This window comes from Anoplopoma fimbria, chromosome 24 (genome assembly GCF_027596085.1).
Source record: "Anoplopoma fimbria isolate UVic2021 breed Golden Eagle Sablefish chromosome 24, Afim_UVic_2022, whole genome shotgun sequence".
NCBI classification, from domain to species: Eukaryota; Metazoa; Chordata; class Actinopteri; order Perciformes; family Anoplopomatidae; genus Anoplopoma; species Anoplopoma fimbria.
Genome location: NC_072472.1, coordinates 22,900,566 through 22,917,006, shown reverse-complemented (window position 1 = coordinate 22,917,006; position 16,441 = coordinate 22,900,566). Strand labels below are relative to the sequence as shown.

At 42.8% G+C, this 16,441-nt stretch overlaps 1 protein-coding gene across 4 annotated transcripts in view; it reads right to left on the bottom strand.

The window, feature by feature from the left end:
• Positions 1 to 16,441, bottom strand: part of dscama (Down syndrome cell adhesion molecule a) — a 68,922-nt gene that overhangs the window by 5,600 nt on the left and 46,881 nt on the right. For all 4 annotated transcript variants that reach the window (XM_054625627.1, XM_054625629.1, XM_054625625.1 and 1 more), the window contains exons 10-23: positions 9,956 to 10,152; positions 9,545 to 9,641; positions 9,240 to 9,368; positions 8,858 to 9,025; positions 8,235 to 8,305; positions 6,941 to 7,184; positions 6,427 to 6,573; positions 4,055 to 4,210; positions 3,560 to 3,693; positions 2,226 to 2,379; positions 1,335 to 1,452; positions 1,037 to 1,200; positions 759 to 857; positions 273 to 461 (exon numbers count right to left, since the gene is read on the bottom strand). In XM_054625627.1, the coding sequence (XP_054481602.1) occupies positions 273 to 461; positions 759 to 857; positions 1,037 to 1,200; positions 1,335 to 1,452; positions 2,226 to 2,379; positions 3,560 to 3,693; positions 4,055 to 4,210; positions 6,427 to 6,573; positions 6,941 to 7,184; positions 8,235 to 8,305; positions 8,858 to 9,025; positions 9,240 to 9,368; positions 9,545 to 9,641; positions 9,956 to 10,152 (2,067 nt within the window). The remainder of the gene's footprint in view (positions 1 to 272; positions 462 to 758; positions 858 to 1,036; positions 1,201 to 1,334; positions 1,453 to 2,225; positions 2,380 to 3,559; positions 3,694 to 4,054; positions 4,211 to 6,426; positions 6,574 to 6,940; positions 7,185 to 8,234; positions 8,306 to 8,857; positions 9,026 to 9,239; positions 9,369 to 9,544; positions 9,642 to 9,955; positions 10,153 to 16,441) is intronic.

Here is a 16,441-nt window from a genome sequence, read left to right as displayed (position 1 = left end):
GTTTTAAATAATTAGAAAACTATGCTGTATTTATCATATGACTACAAGCTTCATGAGAAAAAACTTCAAAATGGCACTAAATAAAGACTCTGGAAAGGGTTATAAGTAAATAGACAAAACTTTGACAGCTTTTGAAGTGTGCTTCCACAACATATTTGAATCCTCCACTTATAAAAATAATAATAAAATACTCGGATAGTGTAATGTCTAAAAATCTATAGAATCCTCTCTAAAATGATGTGCCTCTCAAAAGCAAACTTGTTTGTTTATACCTTTCCCATGGGTCTTTGCTTCAATGATCTCACTGATGCGTCCCGGCCCCACTGCATTTTGGGCTGTGAGCGTGAACTTGTACCAGGTACCACATTTGAGGTTCTCCAGCCGATAGGAGCGCTCACTGGGACTGATGGCGAAGTTGCCCCACTGCTCGCTGTTGTCCTCCGAGTACTGCAGGATGTAGCCTGGAAAAGAGCACGTGTGGGGAAATAAAAATTAAAGATACAATCTCCAAAATCTGCGATTCGTTGGCTGCACCTATGGCGATAAGGGGTAACTACAGTTGTGTTTTTGGGATCTCACTTCCCAGAGACCCAAACACTCCTGGGAATGTCCATTGTATTACCTCTGTTGGCGATAGACAGTGACTTAACATACATTTATTTTTAATTATTATCTTAGTGTTTTACATTAATGAACAGAAAAAAATACAACAGACCCAAAAACACTGAAAAAGGCAAGTAGGGTTGTGTCTGTCTGACCTCTTATGGAGCTGCCTCCGTTGTCTCCAGGGATCCAGGAGAGGGTTATTGAGGTGGTGGTTGTCTTGGTGACTGTGAGGCGAGGCTGGTCAGGTGGAACTGAAGCACAGAGAACACACAAAGCCCACAAAGAGGTGTGCAAAGGTGTTTAAAAGCATTAACACCAATCCACAGGATCTAAACATCTCCTGTGTGTAGGTGTTATAAGCTCAGATGGTCACTAGTTGTTAAGGGTTGGTACAGATAGGCAGATTTTTTTAACAAGTTGTATGTCTTACCTTGAACCTGCAGGTTAAGGACGATCTTGTCCGACCCAAAGCTGTTGCTGGCCACACAAGTGTAGTTCCCAGAATCCTCTGCTTTCACAGTGCGAATAACAAGGCTGCCGTTGCCATGGACGCTGCGCCGGCTGTCAATCACAACAGGTGCTGGGGTTCCATTGCTGAAACATGGATCCATTTAGAATCAGCGTACAATTTCCTGTGTCACACAGTAACTTTGAGACAAGTTCAACTACTGTTTCAGACCATGTGCACATGTTTTTTAACCTATAACGACACCTTCCACTGTACTCACATCTCCTTCAGCCACTTGATGGTTGGGGATGGATCACCAACTGCTTTACATGGCAGCACAATGTCCCTCATCCAGGGGGTCGTTACGGTCCTGTTGAAGGTCAGGATTCGAGATGGAGCTGCAGAAACACACACATGCTTCATCAGCCCACAGAGACATGCAGTAACAAACACATGTGGTGTTGTCCTTTCATTCACTCTAACCCTTTTGCTCACTGATTCAGGGATACAGGCACAGTCTAATGGTGTTTTATTTCTCGGTCTGAGCAGTGGAGCAGGGAAAGGGGGGACATCCATCACCTAGACCTCAGACAGGATGTGAATGTCCTGATAGGAGCTGTGGGTCCTGACTCCAGACACCACCGGGGTCTATCAGCATATGCAATCAACTTATCGGCTTCCACGAAGCATGGTAAGTGTTGAAACGGTCAAACACAGGGTTATTTACATGCAGCTGATGCTCCCCTCCCTGTCTTCTTATAAGGAGATACTAGGAATGAGGGGGAAGCAGAGTAATCCCCAACATCCTGATCCTGTTTGAATTTGAATTTACTTGCTACACCAAGCTTTAAAAAGCACATGACAGTAAAAGTTAACAATTGGACCTACTGCAATAACATGGTATACATTATAATACATGCTGCCAATTGGTGTGATTTTGCTCCACACTTGTGTTTCAACTTGAAGTCCGAAAATTATGCATCCCATCAGGCACATAGACGAGGACACCATTTGCCTTTGATGGGCTGACATAGACCATTAGGAGGTCTCTTCTCAGTTTTCTTATTTTACCAATAAATCAGGAAATCTGACTTTAGATCAAACGTGGAACACAGTTTCAGTTTTATTCAGCGCTGACTATCGAACTCGACCACCGATGGGCTCCACCTACCCTCAGCCATGGGTTTGACGGTGATGATTTCGCTGGCGTTTCCCCGGCCTGCTGCGGTGACGGCCACCACCCAGATGCTGTACTGACGGTTCCTGCTCAGGTTGGGGATGCGGTAGAAGAACACGTCTGGGGCCGCCTCGAACTCACTGCTCACCTGGGTGAGGGAAAACATTCAGGATGGTCATAACTCAAAAAATATTCTAGAAAGACATTAAATGATGACTTAATATTAAAGTGACTGACAAACAGGATGTGGCAAACGGCTTTAGACAGACAGGGATGGAAACTTTTTTAGTAATGGACCTTTGTTTCGCAAGGAATACTAAGGCCTAAGTAACTAAAGTTAGAGGTTAGGTCTTGTGATTCTATATATTTTTTCTTATTTTCAAAAAACCCAATAAAAAAATAAAAACCAACAATGAATATATCCTAATAACAAATATTGTGTGTGTATCCAATGCCAGACATATCTTTTTCCTCTGTGTGATAAAGCTCCACTGTCCACTCCACTCCAAACACTTTAAAACAAACCAGTAATCTATGTAGCTCTATGTTAGTGAATCCTGCATACAGCGACCAGAGCTTTCAGCCTGGTTACTCTCTGGCTGAAAGTTTCAGCTGCTTTGCACATGTACCCACACCCAGATGTGATGTCACGCTGTACTGACACCCCGTTGAATACATGTCTACATCACTGAAACAAGGTGAGAAGTCAAACCACTGGAGGTCAGCAAAGACAAGATTTTCAGTTGGTGTAACAACAATTGAAAACATAGTTACATATTAATATCAGGATTCATTTGGCATATTTAGCTGCTAAATGCTCCATTATGATCCCTTGCTAGTCACTAACACAGCCTGTGTGCTGTTTGGTGCTGGGCAGGTAGTGTACAGAGGGGCCAGAATACCAAAACAATGACTTGTGAGACACTATAAAGCTCAGTAGATCTGAGGGGAACAGCAAAGTCTGTGATCAATCTCTAGAGTGACAATAAATGATCCTTGAATCTCTGAATTATACAAAGCCTATCCATCCGTGATGGAAATATTGGTTATATCTAGTTTGAGCATTTGAACCAAATTGTGTTAAAAACTGTAGTGTCAACCTATTGGTGGAAAATACTCTACTTTAGGAACGAACAGCCTCAGAGCTGAGAGCCTAAGACAGGGCAGGGGCAGAATGACACAAGGTTGGTTTTGGTCTTTTCATGGGATTTGTTGACAGTAAGAAAAAATATAGAATAATGCCAGCCTTAAACTTCAATGGGCTGAATGATCTGTTCATTTTAAGTTCACCCGACTCAAGATGCTAGATGGCTCACTGCTGTTCGTACCGTGGGGTGTGGGTTGGAGCAGAACACGGTGTATTTCCTGATGATGCCGTTCACTTTGAGAGGAGGGAGCCAGGACACAAACACCACAGAGTTTGATGCAGCTGCTGCCTTCACACCAGCCGGAGGCCCAGGAACTAAAAGAAAAAGATGATCTGGTTGATATATTTCACACATTAAGCTAATATGGTTACTCAGAGAATGTTTATTATAAAGCAAGATAACAGATGGCCAAATGTCACATTCTACATGACTTCTTAATACGTGTAAGTCACACCTACAGCTCTTCTATTAGTGAGCATATTTACGAGCCTGTCGCTCGCAAAATTGACATTTCTCCATTTAATGTTGACATCAGACATAGTGAGATGCCTTGAGGCTCCACAGCAGGGAGTCAAACGTACACTTCAGCCCAAGTCTTAGTACAAGCTCACCTCAACAAGTGCATTGTGACCGCTACTTGTGATTGTATTTGGAGAGGTGACTTAATCTCCCTACCGTCCTCCTTGGTGCGGGTATAAATCTGTTCACTGCGAACGCCGTCTCCAGCTCTGGTGAAGGCCAACACCTGGATGCTGTAGTTGGTGTACTTCTCAAGTCCATCCAGCTCCAGAGAGGGCTTAGAGGTTGTCACATTCCTGATCTCTCCGAGCTCTGGTGGACAGAAAACAGGACAGGAGAGAGTGAGCGTTGTAAAAATTTAGTGAGGAGACCTTAGGGCAAAAGTGCAGGATTCTTACTGTTAATAAACCTAGCGATATGACAAGCTGCCGCTGGTCAAGGCATGTGACTCATATATATTATACAGCAGATCACATACATAAAGGTAGATGTCAGGCCCTGAAGTGTCATAGCACAGCCTTGGACATGATGCCATATTCAATCACAGAGTTTAAACAACCCTGCGTCCAAGGTCTGCTGCCGTAGCCAGCCTTGACTGCTCCCCTAAGCTGTTAGGGTTTGAATTATTGAGTCAATCCCTGTCCATATCACTTCTTAACAATGTCTCCACTCCCTCCTTTCTCTCTTTTCACTTCTTGCCAGAGGTCTTAAACGTCTGGAATACCTATCGCACAGCACAAGGCATTTGTGCATGATTATGTGTTTGCCTGGTGTGTTGATATCCAGTTATACTGTCCAGACACAAAAATGAAAAAAAAAACACTTTCAAATCTGAAACCGTTAGTTAGTATTATACTGAGTCGAAAATAAACAAATGCAGTATTTACTAGTCTTTTTTTAAACTCACATATTTTAATGAATGCAAGTGTAGCAGTCTATCCACAGGAAACTATTCAGAGTAACCTCAACATAAACCATAAACTGTAACTGTCTAAAAAAGAAACATCAACAACTGTGACATTGAGCTGATTAAAACAACACTGGTGAGCTCATACAACCTGCAGCAGTTTGTTAGAAAGGGCTTGTGTCTCCCTCTGCTGGTCAATGACATTACATTCTGTCATTCTGAGGAACAGCTCTTGTCTGAAACTGAGTGGTATCCATTGGATAGCGAAAAGTTTGATTGTAAAAGATAGATGTTAGATACAAGTGTGGAGTGTTGGCCGTAATTATATATGTCATATTTACATACAATATAATCCAAAGCGTTTATACATAACAACACTGGAATCAAACTCTGAGCGTTCACCCACGGAGACTGTTACCATGCAAACTAGCCCTTGCTGTCAAGTCTGGAGCGTTCATGCTCTATAGGCAGGCCAACGTGATGTGACAGTGCAGAGGTCAAAGGTAATCGTGCTGTCACAACCAATCTCACTGACACAAACCCGGCATGTGACAATGGCATGGCATGTTGTCTGACTTCAACCCAACCATGCAGACTTTTGGCCAGTGGTGGAGGTTGCCCAGATACAACAGATACATCCTGGTAACTATTAGCTAAAGTTTACTTATGAAAATCGACTGCAGTCCTTATTACTTTATTCTTTGTACAAACACAGCATACACAGTTTTTAGCTCATAACCTTTTCATTCAGCAGAGATTACTGGATAAATAAATAGTGACTCACATCAAGACAGGAGCTGAGCCAGTCAGCAAACAAACAAATCTGATGTATTTATGTTTCAGTTTGACACAATGGATACACCAAGGCTGCTCTCTTTGTGTGGGAATATGCAAAGGTTTTTTCTACATTTATCAGTAATGCAATAATGATTAAAGAGTAATTTAAAGCATTTTGGAAGAGAGATATATTATCTTTCATATTTTCTATTTTTCCTATGTAGTAATATCATTGATTGGCGTAGTTTTCATGATGTATTTTAAATCAATATGTTCTTGTATAATAGATTTTTTTCTTCTATTTTTCCCTTTTCCATGTGTGATGTGTCTCCTGTACAGGAGTATCAGACATTGTTATGGAGCTCTAAATTAACTTTTTGTGTACGCTCAAATGGATGGCGGCCGATATACAATGAACGTTTTCAAATAGAAAAAGCCTTTGTTTATGGTCTAAATATCTTTTCAATAATTACAGATTTGTCATTCTCACCCATTAAGGAGGCTACTATGCCACCCTCCCTGCAGATGCCTTGGTTAAACTAATCAATCTTCCTCATGTTCTACGATCATGTGCCAGCAAGTGAGCCACTCTAAAAGTGCAGACCAGATTTTACTGTGCGTGTGTTGTACAGCAATGATTTGAGACGATATGAAGCTGTGGCATTACCTCTTTTAACATTTAATATGTTGCTTGTTTGTTGTTGCTTGGTTGAACGCTTCCAATTCCTTATTTAAAATGCAATAAAGCAGCTCATAATTTCTCCTTAATATGTTAATGACAACATATATATACGCAAATTCCAGAGGACAGTGTTTTTAATAAGTGAACAGATAAAATGTGTACCTCCATCGGGCAGGTTGGCCCAGTAGATGACCCTGAAACCCAGCAGGTTGCCGTTGAGAGCGTCTTTGGGAGGGGTCAGCCAGGACAGAGAGATGACCTCCGGAGACGTGGCAGTGGCCTGGACGTTCTCTGGAGGACGACTGGGCACTGAGAGGGAAGAACCAGGAGAGAGACCAATAAAAACAGTGGCCTCTCAGTGGAAACCTTAGGACCAACTGCATGTGGCAGCACCCCCTGATCTCCACTAGGCTGTGATAGATCCTCACTAATCTCTCCCAAATCAAACCATGCTGTCAGCCTCAGTTTGAGAACAGTAAATTCATAGCTGTGTTGTGCTGCCATCATGAACATAAATACAAATATATTGAACACCTCTAAATCTCAATTGCTTGTGTTCACTTTTAGCTTATATATGTTGTATCTGACTTTCTTAACTTTAATGTTTTACTTGTTTTACTCAGAATATTCTGCACATCCTATCCTCACTGAGATTGATATGGTGTTCCTGTCTTACCGTCTTCCAGCGTGGTGGCAGCCACCTCTGTGGAGGAGGGTCCTGTCCCCGCACTGTTGCTGGCTTGCACCACAACTCCATACTGGGTGAACTTCTTCAGGTTGTCCAGCACCAGGCTCTCTGCATTGTCCCCTGTGGTCTCCACGCTGATCACGCTGAACTGGTAGTTTCCACCAGAGCTGTACTCCCTGTAGCCCACCTGGTAGCCTTTGATGGCTCCGTTCTGGAGGTGCCTCTTAGGCGCCTGATTGGGGAATGACACTGGTTATTTTAGAACTTGAACATCCCTCAATTTACTTGAGTGCAAAAAGTATTAAAATAAATGAAAACATTTGAGTCAGATACTGATGACTAAAATAGCAGGTCAGTCTTTGATGATGAATAAAGGAAGCATATTCAATTTATGGATGCATTTTTTAAAGTTCTGGTACCAGGAAGCCACGCATAATGCACAAATATGGCATTGTGTTAGTTTGGCAATGCTCCCCACAGTCACTTAGATATATATACCCCCAAAGCTGTTACAAAATCCTCCTCTTAGCTCTCTTGTCAACAAAACCAGATTCCCAAAATAATATCTCATGCAGAAGAGACACCCTAAGGTATTATAATCTTCCTGTCTGGACAGCCTGGAACCACTCTCATGTCAAAGAGTACGTAAAGGTCTCAATAGCCCCTTTAAGTAATTAAAGAGATGAGTCTGCATTTTCATTTCAACTTTAGTCATTTTCTACCACAGATACTAAAGAGGGAATGCTTTAAATGACACCAATTTGTAAATGACTCTTTCACATTATTTATGTTGTCTGTCTTCCTCTGAGTGCCTTGTCTACCCGAGACCTCAAGGTCTAGGTTAAGGGCCCTCTTTTGTTTTACACTTATGCCCCTGACAGCATTCGGCAATAAAATGCCTCTTTGGTAATCGGATGACATATGTAGAACTCTATATACAACATTTTTTTTATTAATAATACAAAATGCTCACTGCATGAAGGAAATGTGCACTTTTTTTTTTCTATTTAGACACAATCTGGTGCCATGTGGGAAACGTATATGTCTCCCTTGGATCTACAGACGATTTGAATAAGACCATAGGCCGAAATGTCTGTACAGATGATGGTAATAATAACCTGACTTGTAGAAAACGGGTCACCTCACCTAAACCACCAGACATGAGGATAAAGACTGATTTGGCAACAAATACCCCCGATCCTTCCTTTCTGGACACAGTTACGTACTCACCATATGGAAACATACACACATTCTTTAAACCCACGTGGTTGGATTAACTTACCCGCCAAGAGACTCGGATGCTCTGAGATGAGAGGGCTTCCAGCTGAACCTCCTGAGGTGGTCCATCAGGAGCTGAGATCAGATCGCCAACATGTACACATTATAAAACTGTACACACTCAACAATCCCAATTATTTCCAAAAGGCAAACAACGTTGTTCTGAAATAAGCAAATGTCCTGAAATTAGTTATTTTTACAAATGTGACGGTTGTATTTTTAGGTGGCTGCTGAGGGTGAGGAGAAGTGCTCGGTGGGGGTGGGGGACAGAGGTGGAGCTGATTTGCAGATGGGGTCCAGCCTCAGTCTATTGACTGTAGTGTGACATTTACTACTGAGGCCGCTAATTGAAAATTTCTGCTTTAAATGCGGGGTCGGCATGTGTTCAATAATGCAACAGAGCCACCGGGGCTGATGTCACATGGCTGTTAATGAATTGACTCAGCTGGCCCTTTACCTCCTCCTCGTCTTTCACTCTCCGCCCTTCACTCACATGCTTTTGATGCTCTGAATTGTCATGTCATAGTACCAAGTCAGATTTATTCTCGTTATTGTAACTGCACGTTATTTATGTACTTCAAAATAAAAGTGAAAAGCAGAATACAACACAGTCAGTTAATTTCTCACCTGCTTCGTCAGTGGTGATGGTGAGCTCATTGCTGGCCTCGCTCTTGCCGATTAGGTTCTTGGCGAACATGCGGATGTTGTAGGTGGAGGAGGGGTGCAGGTCGATGATGGTGGCTTGGTTGAGCTGAGGTGAGACATCTTTGGTCTTTTGAGCGGTATCCCAGGAGGCTGTAGAGGGGAGAAGGCAAGGTTTATTGGGGTCGCTGAAGTCAGGGGAGATGTCAAAGCTAAGTGCATTAGGCCAGGCCATATCAAATCACATCACAAAGACAAAGTGAATGCAGGGATAATCAACCAAAGCACAGGATTCTCTACAGATTTGAACCAAACCCATGGTATGATCCTACCATCTCATTTTTAGTATAAATGTATTTTCTAGTACCTGATTTGTTCTTGCTCTCAATATCGAAGCCTGTGATTGGGCTGTTGCCATCAAAACCCATAGTCCAACGCAGTGCAATGGTTCTGTCCTTAACTTCTCTGATCTCCACCTCCGGGGGGTCCGGGGGCTCTACAGGGCACAAATGGAGACAGACATTTTGTTATTTCAGTATCAATGAACTTAGAAATGGCAGGTATAGGCGGGTAAAATGGCAAAATTGCATTATCTGCAATTGTCGTGAAGGCTAAGAATTTTTTGTGTTTTCTGTTTTTCTCTTGGAGCAGCTGAGGAAGGTAAAGTCATACCTTGCACTGTGAGCTGAATGATTCCTCTGTCTTCACCAAAGGAGTTGATGGCATGGCAGGAGAAGAAGCCGGAGTCCTCCCTCACTGTGGGCATGATCTGATGAATGCAGTTAAAAATGAAACATACTATGCAGTTGGTGTCCACTGGTCACTGGCATTTAAGACTGTTATATAATATTTCAATTATGTAACAAATTACAAGGAAAACTAGTAAAATGAGCAATACACACATTCTGAAAATTCTAATAAAGTAAAAAATAAATCTAAATAAAAAATTCAAAGGCATGAATAAGTAAATTGAGAAAAAGATCTTTGAGCATGCTGTGGCTTCATAAATATTCAAAAAATATCAACAATACAATATAAAGCCTTAAATTGAATTTTACACTTCCAAGTGTCACAGCGTCCTACCTGCAGGGTGGAGATGACTTCATCGCCCACTTCCTTGACAGAAACCACGTAGCGGCTGGTCTCGGGGTTGATGATGCGTTCCTCCTTCTCCCAGCGTACCATGATGGGTTTCTCACCGTGGGCCGTGCAGCTCATCTTCTTCTCTTCACCCTGCGTGGCCAGCGTGGTGTTGGGGTAGGACGTGATCATGGCAGGGACTGAGAAGAAGAGAAGAAGATATCTTGTTAAGATTTATTATCTGGATGAATCACATTGGTACATGTGTGCAAAGGCCCATTTCTCTAGTTCAAATATATATTTTGATTAAACCAGATCCCCAAAGTGGTCCATATTAAATAAATAAGACTTTACAAAATAAATAATCATATAAATACATAGTCAAATATAAATCAATAAATTGTGAAATAATTATAGAGATTATTAAAACTCAACATTATTTTCTAAAATTAAACATTTTTAGTTAAAAATTGCAATGTCATTCTTCTTTCATCATGTCACAGCCCCCTCATCTTTCTGCCAATCACAAGCCTCTTTCAGTGAGTTCAACAATCTAGCTGGCTGATTCAGAGTTACCTCACTGACATTAAATGGTTTAACTAAAGATGTTCTTCAGGGGAAGACAAACAACTTTGTTAAGAGCATACACACTCTTTTGGTTGTTGCAGCCAACAGGAGTTAGCTAGTCAGCTGGCAGGTGCTGAAGTTGCAGAGAATAAGCAGAGAGAATGTGATTGGCTGATAGTCGAGAAGGTTGTATGTGACTGGTGAGAACTTAACTGTCAGGTAAAGTGATGTTGTGAAATAAAAGTGACATTGGGACAAAAAAGGTAACTAATTAAATTAAAAGTAAACATTTTTACATGTTTTATAGCAGCTGTGTGGAAAACCAAACATACAGTATTCCCAGCATTGTAAATGTACTGTAACTAAACGTACAGCTTCCCTTTAAAGCTGCTTAGAAGACTAGCCGGCCTCGGCGTGTATCTTGTATCTGAGGGCCCTAAATGGCACAGTGATGCTCTGTGAACACTCTGAAGACACCACACTAAACGCACACTAACGACATACATGCCTCATTACACCCACAGCAGAGTGTATAACAACCCTCTGCTCCCAGATGATCACACACACTCACACCCACGTACACACAAGCTTGTGCAAGCACACAAACGTGTGTGTATGTGCTCTTGCATGTACACACAAACACAAGCGTGACTTCAGTGATGTGATGGGAAGTGTCAGCCAAGAGGTTGCAAACATTTAAGCCTCATCTCTTATTCACTCGGCAGCCATTTGGGGCTCGGCTAGGATAAAGAACGCTGATTTATTTTGCATGACAAGTATGAATTCTTTGTGAGACACGTTTGGTAAAGTGAGGGGGGAAAGAAAAAAGCTCTGGCTTTATTTAAATGTTATCGTTTTAGTGCACAGCTGCTTTGGTTTTTGCAGTGTGAGTGGCTCAGAGGTGGCATGGGGAGATGTTGTTGACACTCCTCGCTGAGTGGGACACTGTGCTAGGTGACAAAAAAAAAGACGGTGAGAAGATCAAGACGGCTACGCCTGTGTGTAGAGGATGTCTGTACAGTATCCAGGCTCTGGATGGGGAAATACCGTAAAGCTACAATACATTTGTGTTCATTTTCACAGTTTCCAATTATTTTTTTAAATCACAATCCAACAAATACTTTAAATGGTTATGAACCCATTGATAGAACGAGTTATTAACTTTAAAAAAATACTGCCCTTATTAAAATGTTTTCAAAGTTTTAAATGGAACATATTTATAAATAGGTAGTGTGATATTTAATGTTCTCTGCTCAAAATAATAAAGAAAAGGTTCCCTTTGTGCTGTTTTTTATATATTATGTTATATTTGTAGGGGCTGGCTTTTGATCTCACATCCAATCACAGCAGTGGGTCTTCCTAGCTGCTAGTCACGCCCCAATACAGCTCTTTAGTTGGGAGAGGCAATACAGAAAGAAAAAAAAAATATTGATTGAAACATGACACAACATTCTAAAGAGCTATCCATCCTTCGTTCAACCAATGAAGTAATGTTAATTTAATGTTGATCCGAATCATTGATCATCACCACTGTTCATTTATTTTTCTGAATCAGTTATTTGTTATTTCAGATTTGTATATCATTTGATGTGCATCTCTGACTTCTGGAAGTCACATTTATTTTAATATCTGAGCTGGACAGCAGCTTTGCAGTTAATGTGACGCAAACGTTGAACTAAATCGATTTTACAACACGCTGTCTTGATATGAGATTAATGTGTAAGATGGCAGAGACACATATGCAGACAATGCGAGTGTGTTTAAATGCTCATCCGCTCGTTTCTACGTGCATGTGTGTACAAACGTGTGTATGTGTGCGTGTTTGTGTGTGCAAGCAGCCCAGCTGAGCCAGCCCTGAGGCGCACTTTATGGCCCTGTAATTGTTGTGTTGATGTATTTCTTTAATATCCAGTGGAATTATGGGAAGGGGACTGTGGGGAGGAGTGACGAGAGAAGGAGAAAGAAAAGAAATAGAGAGACAGAGAGGAGGTGAAGGAGGACAGAGGGAGTCCCCTGTCTCATTAGGCATCATCTCCCCTGACATCTAATTCAGCCTTGAACACAACACATGGGGCAAAGCACACAGCAAACACACAGGGTTGGGCCGTCGGACAGAAAAGGGTTCATCATAAATCTCATCACTGTGAGCCACTCTGAATCATCTTGCCTTCATCTTACCATTGCAATCTTTGTTTATATGTCTTGCACTGTATTATTAATAACTTGCTGTATGCACATGTCTGGAAAATACTACTCTATTAGACATATTGACACGCTCAAATGAAGCATAAATAGCGAGCACTGTGATAGACGAAAATAGTGCTCACTGTCACAGACAGGGAAAGCACTGCTCCTCTTTAGAAAGCTATATATCTGATGTGTTGAGGGGAGGATGATGGCGGAGGACAGTTTGCAGCCCCAAACATGTTTATGTTTTGTCCTAAAATCATTCGTGAAAAATCTGGTGCTGTAGCTGTAGCTTGGATTGGCAAAGAGAAACAAAACATTCGCAGTACAGCGTTTGGGAAACCTGAGAATAATAAACATTGTGAGCGGTGAGAGTTTACTGCACGGCACAATGTGTCTTTCATGTGGAGGTGAGGAGAGCCCTGTTCCTCCACAGCAACCCAGAGGGCAGTGATGATACGCCTAAGCCTGCAGGGGATTGTGGGGGATAGGCTGGCTGCTGATAGGCTACTCCCGTGAGACAAAAGCACCCCTCCTCTCTCCCTTCTCCCAGGCTCCCTTTCACCTGGCCAGGTTACCATGCCAACCAACATCGGACAGTCTCTCCTCTCCTCTCTCCACCTCGCCTCCCTCCTCTCCCTCCTCCCCCCCCCTCTCTCTCTCTCCCCGGTCTCCACTCTTTGAAAAAAGGGCCATTTCTAGTAGCCAGGAATAGAACATGGACCTGCCATTGATTTTCACAGGAGTATGATGATGATTACACAATCACGCCCTGAATGTCGCAATGCAGGGCCAAAAAAAAAAAAAAGATACAAAAAGAAAATGTTTCTTGTGTCTCTAACTGGTGGTGTTAGTGATGTGGAAAACAGAATAAGTCAAATGCAGGAGTCAGGAGAATAATAATAACAGGTATTTGTAGCAGAACGGCTACACTACTTCAGTGTGGGACTATTCATCTGTGATCAAAGAAAGAGAGCAGTGAGACCATCTCACAGGTTCAATGAGATGGGATGAAAAGGGATTACGTTTTTTTTTTTTAGAGGCATCATTTGAGGCAGCTTAATTGTTATTAACAACCAAAAGGAAAGGATTGAAACATCAAGCTCCATTTTGGAAGCTTCACTCGGACTACAAATGAGGTTATTAGGTGTCAGATGTTTGTAATGCACTAAACTGTATGAGTTGGGTTTTTTAAATCTCTTCAGGGGCACTATTTTCTTGAACATCAGTATCTGTGTGTCAAAGTTGAACCCTGCAAATGATTGTTTTTCTAACATTCTTTAAGTGCTGAAAATGTTTAATTAAAAAATAAAAACCCTCTGTTGTGCCATCTTCTCTCCTGATGAGCTGGCATCATGACAGTATCACCCACGTTGAGAGCGCTGGGATGCAAGCCTACATTTCATCCCACACTGTGTCACTGACTGCCTGGCTGGCCAGTGTTAGCCACAGGGCACCCTGGCTCGATGGGGCCACGAGGGGCCAGACGAGAGAGGACGAACTGAGATGCGTATATAGCTCCCTGCCCTGGAGGCACAATGTAAGTGGGCTTGGGAGGAGACAGTGCGGATTGGATGTGGGGTGGGGGGGGTGGTAGCAGCTCTGTGGTGGTAGCACAAAGATGACTGGTTCACTGGCCGCCTGCAATGTACTGAAATAATTCTCTTAGCTGCACAATTGGCTTCGACGTGGAGCATGAACCAATGTATGCTCGCAGACTGGGCGGGCCTCTGTGCGGAGGTGGGGGGGGAGGGGGCTTGGATGCAGATGAGTAAATAGGATGAAAGAAACAGAGATCACAGGAAGAGGGGACTTCCTTATGCTCGCCTGAAGGACGTGGCGCTCGGGGAGACCGCTCAGTGACCACAAGGACGTTTAACCCTTCTCTTCAGTGAAGCCTCATTAGACGCTCTGCCCTCATCACCTGTGTCTGCCAACATTATGATGTCTAATAGGCTTGATTGGTCTTAATTGGCCCTGATAAACATTGAGTGGCTGTTGACTGACTCTGATAGCATCCGCTGTGGATGGTAATGAATTGACTGAAGGGCGTCCGTTTTGGCGGCGGGGCTGCTTGACTGGAAATTACACAAAAAAGAATATGTTCAAGTCTCCACCTGCAACCAGTGTCTGACAAAAAAAACGTATTAATACTCCTATGAAGAAGCGTAGGAAAGATAAAATAAACATAAGTGCATCTGTGCACACAGTCAGATGTGCGCAACTTCATCCTGCTGCAGTGAGTGCAAGCAATTTCTCCTAGCAGTGTTCACAGGGGATGATGCATGGTGTGTTATGACGAGGCATTAGCCTATGCACGGGCTCTCATAACAATGAAAGTGCCAAGCTAGGACATCACAATAGCAGCAATTCATTTCCCGGGGAGTTCGCTACAATAGCCTGGCGGAGCGGGATCTATCTAAACCACTGCATTAGCCGTGCGGCCCATTACTCTTTTGAAATGGGCCGCACTGTATCTGTGCCTTTACATTATGTGTTTTGCATCGACGCGTGCGGTGCTTTGTCCTTCTCTGTGTGTGCGCGTGGGCTCGCCTGCTTACCTGTGTCACACACATGACCTGATAGCCTTTTCACCATGCACGGTCTATACTACACATCTCAGAGTTCCTGATTGGATCTATTGATTTTTTTTTCTTCCACTGTTTGTTTACTGATACATCAAGCTACACTTGGACAGCCAATAATACACAGCGAAGATCATACTATCCATCACGTGAGGACTCCAGCGTGCGTCAGCTTGTGTGCCTCCCTAATTGGCTCCTAAGCCTCTTAAGTAGCTGCCGCTGCTCAAGTGGTGTAGGCTGGCCTGGATAAACAACGGAAAAAAACAGCACAGAGTGTACAGAACATCACAGCGTCCGACATTACCGAGCATTACGGCCTCGGACGTTCTAGCGGACCGCACAGGCTCAGCGCTGTGCCTATTAAGTACATAGAGAGGCTTTAAGGGTTCCTGAGCTTGTTGTCTGCGCACAGAGACACACACACACACACACACACACACAAACACACACGCACACAGGGGAGGTAGGATGAGGTGTGGCTCCCCTGGCGCCCTGGGAGAATCGGGTTACCACGGAGAGGAAAGAGACACAAATCAGGACAGCCCAACTATCACAACAACAGCCTGACACTTCAGGAGCAGAGCGTGCAGCTAAGGGACTGCTGACACGCACAAACACAAAGCCCAGAAGACATAAAAAGACAAAGATCAATAATGCGTGCATAAAAAAGAAAAAATCTGGCAGTGCATTTGTTTTTCCAGGATCATATGTCACACAGGGATCTTGTTAATGTAGAAGTCTACCACACCAGTGAAACCAAAACTAACTAGTTATCAAAATGAAAATGCAGACACATTTGCCTCCACTGAGCGACCAAAGGTGGAGAGTTTTTCAGACTGTGGAAACTTTGCCTGTGCCAAATACTGTATCGCCTGATGAAGGTTATGTGTGTCTTGTTTGTGTCTGACCAACAGATAATCAGATTACAATGACATCAAACAGAGGAAAGCAGTAAATCCTCACACTGAAAAATAAACAAATAAATAAAATGTCACCACAAGATTTTTAGTTTGCCCGCTGCAGCCTGCTCTGTAAGCTGATTTATGCTAATTATTTGGAGCTGGGTACAAAGATATTTTTGCCATAAAGAGCATCTCCACCTGTTTTATGGTATTATCGACGATAAAATACTACAGCAGACTGTTCTCCT